General features: G+C 43.6%; 1 protein-coding gene across 2 annotated transcripts in view; it reads left to right on the forward strand.

Moving 5' to 3' along the window:
- LOC144756148 (E3 ubiquitin-protein ligase TRIM39-like) overlaps nucleotides 1-13,192 on the forward strand; it is a 244,814-nt gene extending 231,622 nt beyond the window's left edge. For both annotated transcript variants that reach the window (XM_078645722.1, XM_078645724.1), the window contains one exon: nucleotides 12,517-13,192. In XM_078645722.1, the coding sequence (XP_078501848.1) occupies nucleotides 12,517-13,061 (545 nt within the window). In that variant the 3' untranslated portion in view covers nucleotides 13,062-13,192. The remainder of the gene's footprint in view (nucleotides 1-12,516) is intronic.
- Nucleotides 13,193-13,425: the final 233 nt, after the last annotated feature.

The raw sequence follows: 13,425 nt of genomic DNA on the forward strand, positions 1-13,425 counted from the left end.
CTACGTGCCCTGGCTGCACATCAACATCACAAATCTGTTTTCTTTCCCCGTATCATCTCTCAGAACAGCAGATAAATATGTCACAAAAAATGCTAAATACACAAAGTTACACATTTCAAAAGTAATTTCTCCAGCTTTTCGGAGATAGCATCCTCAGATTAAATAATACATGGGTATATTACACTGCCAATTTCGACATCTCACTTTCAGTACTGTCTACAACACCATCAAGTGGATAGATATATAATGTTGGTTTAAGGGTACATACATATACAATGGGAGCTTCCTTTCACATTCAGGTGTAGGAATAAGGACAATGAAGTTTTTCTCAGCATCTTGGACTGCAAGAATTCTTTAAGTGGTTGAAAGAATGTTTTTGCACGGGCACGCAATGTATCTGTTGCTAATCTGTCTTGATACTTGAAAGGGTCTCTGGCGGAGTGATACGTCCAACTTTCAAATTGCTCTCGAATGGGAGTTACCTGATGTTGAACAATCAAGGTTGCTGTGGGATTAAACCAGGGGTTGCTTATGTGTTTACTGTAACATGTTGCACACAAGTCCTGTTTCCGCCTGCCCGTGTAGTTAGGGAGGATACGCTGTGGCCTTCAATTAATCTTACCAACGTGCACTTTGCCGCCCTGAGCAAAATGAAAGCCTTATTATTAAAAAAAGATGTGGCTTTAACTTCGGCCAAGGAGACATTTGATCTTGAGGTTGCACGTTCCACTTCTGAAATGCAGGCCCTTCTATGTACTTACTTCCCACTACATTTTGGGGAGCTGGTCCTTTGCATTTTCAATATGTCTAATACAACTGTAATTGTAGGTTTTCTTTTAAGAGCATTGGCTTTGTGTTAATGAGCATCTTCCAAACAGTGTCTGGAGTTATTCCATCCTTCATTCACTCTGTCCTCAGAAGCATCTTTCTAGGTGTTCCGCTGGTCCTGATCCTAGTTGCAGGTATTCTGCTTTTATTTTATTTGCTCCGCAATGGATGTCCCAGGTTGACATCAAATGGAGCTGGCACTACCTAACGTCCTGTTATGACGTGAGCGCATGGTACATTTATTTGGCATACCTTTGCTTCAAGAATTGGATGAGCATTGCTTTGTGTCTTTCGGGCCTAGGTGGCTTCATTGCATGCAGCCTGTGTTCTGCCTTCACCCTTACGAGTGTGCCCTGTACTTGTGCTTGGAGTTGCAGTTAGTTGAAGCTTTTGACATACACCTAGGTGGACCCTCTAAAAGCCCACTGTACAGCTGTCCCTTATGGATACCTCCGCTCCTGGCATATTCTATGAGCTTCCATGGGTTACTTCTGCACCTAGAAGTTTGGATCTGAGCTCTAATTCAATGGAACATCATGTGGCTGTATTTACTCCCTCAGCGGCTGCTATGGAGTTTAGATGGAAACATACCTGCTCTATTGATTTGCTCCATTGTGTGTCTCTGGGAACATCATCTGCAGACTCCGGGAACAGCAATGTTTCGTCTACCACTCGGAACATGTAAACAACTGCCTTACCATGGTGTGGGAACTTCTTATTTGACCTGTTTTTATTTGCCTTTCATTTTAATGGTTTTATATTTTTAATACATTTGGCTTTCTTTATGCTTTGTGCCTCCAAACAGCACGAGTGCCTGATTTTAACGCAATTTTAAGGCATTTTTTTTTATTATATATACTTTTAGCATTCTCTGTTATATATGCTGATATGTTATTAGTTGGCTTTTAATAGCTTCTTATTCGTCATATTAATGAGGAGTGGGTGTTGTGCGCCTGAATGAGGCTGGGTAGAAATCCATGCCATTCTTGCATGTACACAATCTTTTCTTAAAGTTGCCTTCTCTTTGTCACATCGACTTTTGACACACATTTGCATACGCGACGCTGTACAGGTTTTTGGGAAGCACCAACTTTACTGACAACAGAACCCTTTGTGAGAAGACTATTGCACTGCCTTGACATTAGTAGCAAGGCCCTCACGTGTGTGATATAAACGTTTGTAATTTCAAATTCTTATGGCGACAAAGCTATCTGCACAACACAAACAATGGTAGCCTGATCACAATCTCCACCCAAGGCAAGGACGCCATTTTTTATAAATAGCCTTTTGTTTGCTAACATAGTCAGATAAGACACTTTGACTGACCTTTGAGAGATTCTTGCATGCTGAAGCTTTCACCTAGCAGCTGACTGACCTCTCCGAGGGGGGTGTGCAGTTTGTGACCAAGACAGGAATCTGCACTCTTACCCACCAGGTAAAAGGGTTAGATCATCAAAAAGGGGGTTTCTTGGTAAGACCTACATCTGCACCCTAGACATGTAGGTTAGGGTTCTGCATCAGAGTAGTATGCTAGATTGTTATATTAATGTATATGTATGCATATAATAAGATGTCTCAACAAGATGGTGGAACTCTTTGTTTTATTCACTGTTTTGATACTCATTATAACTTGTCTGCTTCTGTATACTAATCATTGCAACACATATGTTTTCTATTCAAGAATCGCTATGGTTCAGAGTCCAGGAGGGGCAGGGGTTCCTTAGAGGCAGCCAGGTCGTGGGAGGCATTGGTGACATCACTGAGGCACATGGAGCCACCCCCTCCGGAGGACCCACTAGATAGCCCTTGCAAGTCCCAGTCATACAAACGTAGCCTAGTTTACACTGGACCATGCAACTACATAAATAGTCCCCCACCAAAGAGGTTGAAGCAGAATGCCCAAAATCAGTCAATACATTTCTGCAAGTACGGGAGCACTTGCAAATGCAATGAAATGTAGCAAGCTACATCAGGTTACCAAAACCAGCCAGGACATGCCCAGAGGGCAACAAGAGGTGGTTAGTTGGGGAATTCTAGCTAAGGGTACGAGGGATAACATGTGTATGGATTGTCTAGATCTTGAGAAATAGTGCAGCGCATGTAAACTGCATTACGTAATAAAGTATATACGCCCTGAAAGAGATTGCCTCCTGCTTGTATCCTGTTTACTATGCAGTGGTTGAGCTGATTAATGTGAGGCCCGCAGAGCCGTGGTCATTGTTTCTCTGTACTTGTATAACTGGCGCCTTGCTTTTATTCATACTCAATAAAATTTTGTTTAAAAACAAAAAAATCTTTAAAAAAAATCACTACTGTTCAATAAATATTGGAAACTCCCCTTCGTGTATTCTTTGTATGTTCTTCTGAGCAAAAGAGAGCACGAGTGATTGAGCGAAAAGTTCTAGGTCTGTCCTCACGGTTCCTGAGGGAACAGAGTTGTCATGTTCAGTAGATGCCAGAACTATTTGCTCCCTGTTTAGGTTAAGGAGGCTTGTGGTGGCACTGTGAACTGGCTGGTTCAAGGGACAACATATCCCGTGTGGTGCATGTAATCAGTCTGGCACCTTCCTAAGTTTATGTTGTCCACAAACACGCAGTTCCTAGTGATTAGTGGAAACTAGAAAACAAAACCCTCCTTGTAGTGGTCGAGCTTACTCGCTACGCAATTAATGGGGGCTGGTCTAGCCCTAATGAAGGTGTAAGGCTCCCTCGATGTATAGAGGGACAGAGTAGTGCAGAGTTGTTTTAGTTGGGAAAAGAGTCCCTCCCAGTGCATAACACCTTTTGTACTGGAAAATGAATCTGTTACCCTTATTTATGCAAATAAAATTCCAGTGTGCATGCTGTGGACAATACTAATGCAATGTCTTTTGTGCTTTTTCAATAAAAAAGATCTTTAAAAAAAAGGAAAATTAATACCCTTGCAAGGGTGTGTGCAGTTTTGCTTCATTTTGCGTGACTGTCTTGAAGCGGAACCTTCACAAATATGGCCCTCAGCTCTCAAAAGTAAGATCAGCTCTCGAATCGAAAAAAATCTTTTTAGAAGCAGGATTATTATACAGTACTTTTGAGGTCCCGCTCACTTTAACCGGGGGCCCATAGAAGGTGGGGTGCTGGTCAGTTGTCCACTTTACCCACGCCTTAAAACGTCTCTGCAGTATTTTCAACAACCATCAACTCGACACAGATCCTCACACTCCACATTTGTTTACTCTCTGTAAAACTTCCACTCTGCCCAGTCCTTAAACCTGTGCAAACTTCTCTTTTAGTGCACTCTGCCCAGCCATCCATGCTTCTTAACAACCCTCCACTCTACACAGTAAATTAATAAATAAATAAATACACAGCCTTACACAGTGCTCACATTCTTGGTTCTCTGCCATACTCACCAGCCTCAACCCTACACAGCACAGTCCAATCTCTGCATAGCAACAGTCCCTATAAAGTATACACTGATCTCTGCACAGGCTCAATCCCTGCACAACATATTCCTTTCTCTTCACAGTCTCAATTCCTACATAGCACAGTGCAAGCTATATCCTATGTCAATCCCTGCACAGCATAATACAAGCTCTCTACAGCACCAGTCCCTACATATCATAGTCCAATCTCTGCTCAACCTCAATTCCTACACAACATAGTCCAATCTGTACAGCCTCAATCCCTACACAGCGCAGCCCAGTCTCTGCACATTCTTAATTCCTGATCAGCATAGTCCAGTATCTGCACAGCCTCATTCCCTACCCCTCAGACTAATATATGCACAGCCTCAATCCCTACACCTCACAGTCTAATCTGTGCACACCCTAAATCCCTACAGAGCACATTCCAATCTATGCACCTCCTCAATCCCTACACAGCCTCAATCTCTTTACAGCACAGTCCAATTTCCACGCCGGCTCAATCCGTACACTGCATAGTCAAGTCTCTGCACATCCTTAATTTAATGCACAGCATAATCCAATCTCTGCACAGCCTCCATGACCACAGAGCACAGTCCAATCTATGCACTGCCTAAATCCCTACACAGCATAGCCAAGTCTCTACACAGCTTCAATCTCTGCACATCCTAGTACAATCTCTGCACCCACTCAATCCCTACACAGCATAGTCCCATCTCTGCACATCCTAAATTGCTACTCAGCATAGTCCAGTCTCCACAGCCTCAATCCGTGAACATAATCCAATCTCTGCACAGCCTCAATTCTTACACAGCACAGTCCAATCTCTGTACAGCCTCAATCCCTACACAGCACAGCCTATATCTGTACAGGCTCAGTACCTAAATAGTACAGTCCAATCTGTCCCCACCTCAATCCCTGCATAACATAGCCCAAACTCTGCCCCGGATGTAGCAATTTTGTACATGGCAGCCTTTGAAAAGAACACTGTGCACAATGATCTGAATCCATTCAAAGACCAACTAAGTCTATGGATACGATATATAGACGATATTCTCCTCATCTGGAATGGCAGCTCTGACGAACTAACAGCTTTCCTCTTGTGGCTGAATCAGCAATCACCGCATCTAAAGTTCACCAGTGAATCGGACAACAAACAAATCAATTTCCTAGATATCACCATCTACGAAGAGTCAGGTATTTTACAGACCACACTGTATCGCAAACCAGCAGAACGCAATTCATTGCTACAATACCACAGCCATCATCCTCGTGCCCTCCGTGATAACCTACCATTCGGGCAGTTTCTCCGGATCTGTCGCAACTGTTCCAACAAAGAACACTATTTGCTAGAATCCGAACAATTGACCAATCGCCTTCTCCAGCAAGGCTATCCCAAGCGATTAGTGAAGAAATCAAGGAAGCGTGCCTGGTATTATCCAAGGGATGAGTTACTTACTCTCAAAGAAAAAAAACCTGTTGAAGATCAAAGATTAGTGTGTGTAACAACATTCTCCACCAAAAGTAACCAGATCAAACGTATAATCAACAAACACTGGCAATTGATATCTGATGACATCAACCAAAAAGGAACTCCCCTTCATGCATTCAAACGAGCCAAGAGTGTCAAAGACCATGTGGTGCGTTCCTTTTTATCTGTTCCTGATGAGCCCACTATCACTTCCCTATGGAATCTTCCACCGGTCCTAGGCCATTTTAGATGTGGGAATTGTAAGGCATGCGACGCAACGATTCAAACTAAGGAATTTGTATATCATCAACATACAATTCCGTTGAAGTTCCACAGCAATTGCAACACATCCAACGTAATCTACGCCATTGTTTGTCCATGTGGACTAATATACATAGGCCAAACACAACAAAGGGCCAAAGTACGGATCCTCCAGCACATGAGCAGGATAAGGTGTGATGTCCAGGGGGCACCTCTAGTCGACCATTTCAAGTCTGCAGCCCACACTCCTGAGAGTCTAAAATGGGTGATATTAGAGAAGGCAGTGCTAGGTCCCCGGGGTGGCAATATCACTAACATTCTCAATATCCGTGAAATTAAATGGATGTTTCGCTTTGACTCGATAGAAAATGGGCTTAATGAGTTTGATAGTTCATTTTCACAGTTAGCAATAATGCGTTGATAGGAAGTTACGTAACACGTTGCATACCTGTGTGTTGATTCATAAAGTTGTCATGGGCCTTTACCCTCGTGTGAGAGGTACGCCCCCCAATAATATGCCAATTCTATGTGTTACAGCACACTAATGATTAATATGATCTGGAGGTTTTCCAGGCTACCACCAACACTCTGTCTGGTCATTAGGAACCAATCTAATGTAATCTGAGTGGGACTTTACCCTCTTGCAGAGAGGTACTCCCCCCGTTACTGACATCAGATATGCTCCTGTTATTCGTTTTTGACTCATCAATAATACTTATCAGCAACTGAACGGCGCTGATGATGTACCTGTATTCAAGTTCTGTATCATTATAAATGTATTTGCCATCTAGCCGTGTCCCTAACATGGGCTCCCTGCAACTCGATGTTTAACCACACGCCGAGTCTAGCTTCCTGTCGTCATGGCAACCTGGACACGATCTTCCATGCCGTGGCCACATTTATATATCGTATTCTAAGGCTCAATATTTGGGCATGAACCCTGAATACAATATATAATACAAACTAATGACTACCCCACATAGCCGGTAATTTAACTAACTCGCCGTCTTAAATGGGACAATACCACTCGCAGTCTGTCTTCGCGCTCCTTTGGTAGTGCGCGGATCACATGCCCGGTTTCCATGGTTATTTCACAAACCAGGAAACCGGCTCCATCTCGCTAGACGCCAGCGTTTTGTTTGCTCTGATCCAGTCGGCAAACAGGTAAGCCACTGCTGATTCCCCGCCCAGCGCTTCTTTATTGCAAGTGACTCAACCAATGCCAACTGTATTCACAACGGCTCAGTGTGTGATATATACATATATATTTTTCAGAGATCAACCCTCGGCCCCGAGGTTGTGATCCTCACGAGATTGAATCAGTGGGACTACTTTGGTAAGTCCTCATGACCACTCAATGTTATACGGATATCACGTATATGCACAAATCTCTAAGCTCGTGTATACCCCGTTTTTACAGATATTTACTGACAACGAGGGGCTTGATCAAACGACCATAGACCTGATTTGGACGACGCCGGTAAGCGGACGTCTTCCTGGTAATTGTCTTTCATAGTAATTCACCAGTTATGGTGGAACCTTTCACTACCCTTAAACCATCATACCGTTATTTTTTCAGAAATTGACTGTGTTGCCGCCAAGCGGCTGGCTTCGCCCTCCATATCTCCTCTATATCCATGTATGAATTGATTAACCATCGGTGAGACTTTTTCACTATTATCATGATTCCTTTGTAGTGCTCTGTGCACACCTAGTTAATGCTAAATTACGTTTCATTCTCTTTTAAACTGTAGTTCTGACAAACTACTCTGAGGACTAAAGCAGTGATAAGACAAAGTGCCCAGTACCACGGTACGCTCTTCAATGTGTGCTATTGAATAATAATTCTAATGTCGTTTTTCGTATAAATGGATATATTCCGTCATCTCATTACAACTATCCTCTATATATACATGTTTACTAGGTTGCCTGCCCGTTTCCCTGTCCTGAAGAAGACCCCACTGCAAGGGCTCAACTAACCCTGCGCTAATCTGAGGGTCGAAACGTCGACAACGTCTTTTTTGTCAACTCCTTACCCACATTTTGACATTAATTGCATTATTGGAGTATGACATATTTGTATGTATTTAGCACAGTGATTCATCCGATGTGTAATGAAATGAAAACACTACTGTCAATATTTCTAAATTTTTGATATTTCTTGGTTTTATTGTCACATACCTCCAACACACCATCCTCACAAATTCACTTCCCCCCTTCCCCCTTGGGCACCGTTCGACCTACTTTATGCTTTGAAAATGTCAATATATTTGATATAGTGCTCCTCATTGTGAATAAAAACAATGTTGGATTCATTTATTGTGGTCTAATTTTCCTTAAAAATTTATAATTATAATTGCTCTCTCACTGAGACCCCTTCCTTCCAGTACTTCCAATACCCAGGTCTCAGTGACTTGTTATGGGTTAACCCTGTTCCAATATCCTCAATCCCTACACAGCGCAGCCCAGTCTCTGCACATTCTTAATTCCTGCTCAGCATAGTCCAGTATCTGCACAGCCTCATTCCCTACCCCTCAGACTAATATATGCACAGCCTCAATCCCTACACCTCACAGTCTAATCTGTGCACATCCTAAATCCCTACAGAGCACATTCCAATCTATGCACCTCCTCAATCCCTACACAGCCTCAATCTCTTTACAGCACAGTCCAATTTCCACGCCGGCTCAATCCGTACACTGCATAGTCAAGTCTCTGCACATCCTTAATTTAATGCACAGCATAATCCAATCTCTGCACAGCCTCCATGACCACAGAGCACAGTCCAATCTATGCACTGCCTAAATCCCTACACAGCATAGCCAAGTCTCTACACAGCTTCAATCTCTGCACATCCTAGTACAATCTCTGCACCCACTCAATCCCTACACAGCATAGTCCCATCTCTGCACATCCTAAATTGCTACTCAGCATAGTCCAGTCTCCACAGCCTCAATCCGTGAACATAATCCAATCTCCGCACAGCCTCAATTCTTACACAGCACAGTCCAATCTCTGTACAGCCTCAATCCCTACACAGCACAGCCTATATCTGTACAGGCTCAGTACCTAAATAGTACAGTCCAATCTGTCCCCACCTCAATCCCTGCATAACATAGCCCAAACTCTGCACAGTCCCAATTCCTGCACAGCATAGTCCAATCTCTGCACGGTCTCAATTACTACACAGCGTGATAAGACGTCATGCAAAAGGCAGCGTCTCCCAGTTTTTCTTTACACAGCTTTCCCAGCACAGCTTTCTTGTCTGTGCAGTAAACCACTCTTTGCTCAGGTTCATTCTGTTCTGGGCTGGAGTCACCCCAGCACGTTCTGGTTTCCTTTATCAAGTCTCAGGCGGACCCCACAACCTAGATTGTTCTAGAGCAGTGATACTCAAGGTATGGCCCGGGGGCGCATTCGGCCCTGCTGACCTTTATATGTGGCCCTCTGAGCAGCAGCTGCACAGGGCTGCTGTTTACTCGACTGGGCACTAACATGAATCAAAATGTTAAATATACAGCAAGCACTTATTTAAAGGTTAATTGCAATTAGGAAAAGGAAGTAACTTGGCCCTTAACGTTAGAAACCCCTTAATTTTTGAAGACCACAAACATGCTAAAATACGATAGTCTTTGTAAAATTCAAAAAGTGTATTTCATTTACCTGTAGAACCATTTCACCTTAGCAATTCCAATTATAGCTGTGCAAACAGAAGTATTTTTTTAAGTGAATTTAGAAATGTTCATGCCCCCTCCCCCCACCCCACTCTGACAATAATGCATTAGTGAATACATCCAAGCACAGGCGATGATTTTCAACAGCACGCATCCTGAAGTCATGCATTTCGAGTGCTTTTTATATGTGATAATGAAGTAAAAGGAGGGAAATTGAAATAAAAAAGATTGCACAAGGCCACACAATTTGGTCAAGTGGAGAAGCTGGGATTCTTACCAGATTTTTTAAATTCCCATTGCGCAATTGAGTTCAGCCACTAAATATACATGCTTCGCTTCCCTGACACCGACATTCCACCCCACGCTGGCATTAGTGCGGCCTTCAGTCACATTACAGATCAAGCTTTGAAGCCCCAGGGAAAATGTTTGTGAGTGCCCATGTTCTAGATCCTCATATCTGAGAGTACAGCACGCCACTGCTCGTCGGCTATCTCATGTGCACTGCCCTTCAGTCATGTTATGCTATTAATATCTTCTAAAATTGCAGGGTCACGTGAATCAAAATGGAAGAAATAAGCGTGCCTCGAATATGACCCTCTCTGTAGGGATAGTCCTGCAAAAGAAGCTTGTGGCGCTGAGATTAGTTTGCCATTAAAAAGTCGGAAAAATAAGCCTTTAGAAAGCCAAAACTAACCATTTTTCCTAGGCTTTTTAGAATGCCAGTTATATGATAAATTAAATGTAAATTGTTAAACTGGAGGTGGCATTTGCCTTTTGGAGGAGTCCCATTTGCTTCTGCCATTCAACCATGGATTTCAGGTTTTTCCTTGTGGGAAACAAATAGCCAGGGTACTCCTGGATAGCTGTATCACTATCAGTAAGAGAGCATTGGTGTGCAGAAAACAGGCCTGTAAATTTATTCTGGCCAAGAATGTGGTTGCAGAAATTATTCTTGTTATTTATTATTTCATTGGGAAACCTTTTGAAATGGGACGCAAGAAGCGTTCCTCTGTTTTTTTTGTTGTTTTTAAAAAAAAAGTTTTTATTGAAAAGAAACAGACATACAAATAAACAAACCAAACCTCACAAGGCAGAGACATAATAATACATTGTCATGGGACCGTGCAGGCAAAGCTCAAAGGCTAAGTGAATACAATGCAATCAGATAGAACGGGGGCAGAGGCGGACAAGGAAACAAGCGGAATCATTACCCACAGATGACGAGTGAATGCCAATTAGGGGGACGAAGACACATCAATGGTCACATACTGTGGGGGGGTACATATATTACCACGATAAACATTCCACTGGGACCAGATTCTACCCCATTTCCTGGGCCGTCCCCGGGAAAGGTACACAGTCTTCTCCCGGAACATGCACCAGTCCATGTTTTCTTTCCACTTGGATAGGGTAGGTGGTCTATATGAACCCCAGAGCTGGGCAATGTCCCTCTTCGCGACCATATTTCCAAGGGTCGCCCATATAATCTGTGCTGAGCTGTAGTCATTAGGCTCCCAGACATTCAACAAACAACGCCTGGCCTCGGGCAGCAGGGACACACCTGTGACACTTTTCATGACATCATGCAGTCGGGACCAGAACCTGACCATCTCCGGGCATTCCCAAAATATGTGGAGAAAGGAACCAGACATACCACAGCCACGCTTACCTAACCCATCCAAGGAAAAACCCATTCGAACCAGACAAGGCCCAGTGACATACACTCGATGAAGAATCTTAAGTTGGACGAACCTCAAGCGAGCAGTAATGGCGACCTCCCTGGGCGAGGACAAAGCAGATTGCCAGTCCTCATCGTCCAATTCAAGTCCGTCTGCACACCATGCAGCCCGGAGGCGGACTAGCAAGTCAGCTCTGTTATTGATGAGTTTCTTATAAATCAAGGAGATCGTGCTGTCGGGCACATGACCATCCAAAATGCGGTCCTCCAAAGGGGAAGACTCCGGAATATCAGCAACCGCAGCAAACACAGACAACAGAGCATGACGAATCTGGGCGTATCTAAAGAATTCATTGTCACTAAGCTCATACTCCACTCGCAGCACATCAAAGACTTGACAGTACCCTTCGACCACAAATCACCCACTCTACTGATACCAATCATGTCCCATTTATCAAAACCTTTCGGTTTCCACAGATGGCCCATGCATTCCGAATCATACAAAGGGGTGGCCCGAGTGAACCTGCCACACCAACCCAAGGCCGCATTTGCATCACGCCACACTCTCACCGCAATCTTGGTGGGACCGGTCAGTGTTCCACTGAGACTACCAGAATACAACGCTCTGCTGAAGGTCCCCCCCCGGCAAAATAAATCTGTCCATGGAGAACGCCGGGGCAGGGCCCGGTGCGTAGGTCGTGTGATTAATCGCACTCAACTGGGACGCCCAATAGTAACGTCTGATGTCCGGGAGGGCTATACCGCCATCATACCATGGAAGTGTGAGTTTAGAAAGAGAAATACGGGCACGCCCATCCCAGACCAGTTGTCTCTGTAGGCCGTTCCTCTGTTTTTAACATTATTTTTTTGTTTATTATTCAATTCCTGTGAAAGAATAAAAAAACAGAATCATTTCTGAAACCATATTCTGTTCAATTCATATTTTTTTTATCAATTTCATTATTATGTCATTATTTATACAAAAATATTCTATTTACATTGAGCACCTCTTTACTTAAGTTATTTTAGTTGAGTATTGCGTTATTGATATTTTATTAAAGCTACACCCCACCCTTGATGACTACAACACTGTTGAGGTTGTGCGCTGTTATAAGTACCTGGCTGAGAGTGCTCTATGGTTGTGAGGTGTAATTGCTGCTGTGACTAGCTGGTTAATGATATTTACTTTTCTCTCTCTTGCAGCTGCGGTGACCCTGGATCCGGACACTGCGAGTCCCTGGCTCATCCTGTCTGAGGACGGAAGGAGCGTGAGAGAAGGAGACGGAGCACAGTATCTGCCCAGCACGCCCCAGAGATTTGCTAATTATCGCATTCTCCTGGGGCGAGAGAGGCTGAGCGCTGGAAGGCATTACTGGGAGGTGGAGGTGGGGGACAAGACGGCCTGGACCCTTGGGGTGTGTGACGAGTCTGTGAGCAGAAAGGACAACCTAATATTTGCACCCAAGTATGGAATCTGGACAGTGCGGCTCATAAATGGTAAATATGAAGCTCGTACCTCCTCTCCCACCCTCCTGACCCCCTGTGTGCCCCCAAGAGCTGTTGGTCTCTTCCTGGACTATGAGGCGGGAAGGCTCTCTGTGTACAATGTGGATGACCGGTCCCTACTCTTCACCTTCTCCAGGGCCTCCTTCCCCCCCACCCTGCGACCCTACTTCTGTCCGCAAGTCAATGATGGAGGGAGAAATGCTGGGGCGCTGCGGATCCTGCCGCTGACAGGATGGGACTGAGAGCATGTTGACTTCTTACTTCAAAAGTATGACCGTCATTTTGGTTTCACTTTTGTTAGACTTGTTTTACCTGTTGGATAATTTCAGAATTATTTGTTGATTACTACTCAATAAAAATTGTTTATTTTATATATATTTCCTGGTGTATGCAGATAACAATGGAATATGATTTAGAGACCTATGTGTAATATTTTAACTGGCTTTTATTTTATTTGTATCCTTTTTGTTGATAATGTCCAAGCCTCCAGAGCTAAAATTGTCAGTACCTGCTATTCATTACTTTACTTGTTGAGCATTAAAATCAAGGCGACTAGAATAAATTAGCAATGCAGTATAAATGTATACATCAAGGAACGGCAAACTA

The sequence above is a fragment of the Lissotriton helveticus genome, chromosome 5_1, assembly GCF_964261635.1.
Source record: "Lissotriton helveticus chromosome 5_1, aLisHel1.1, whole genome shotgun sequence".
Taxonomy (NCBI): Eukaryota; Metazoa; Chordata; class Amphibia; order Caudata; family Salamandridae; genus Lissotriton; species Lissotriton helveticus.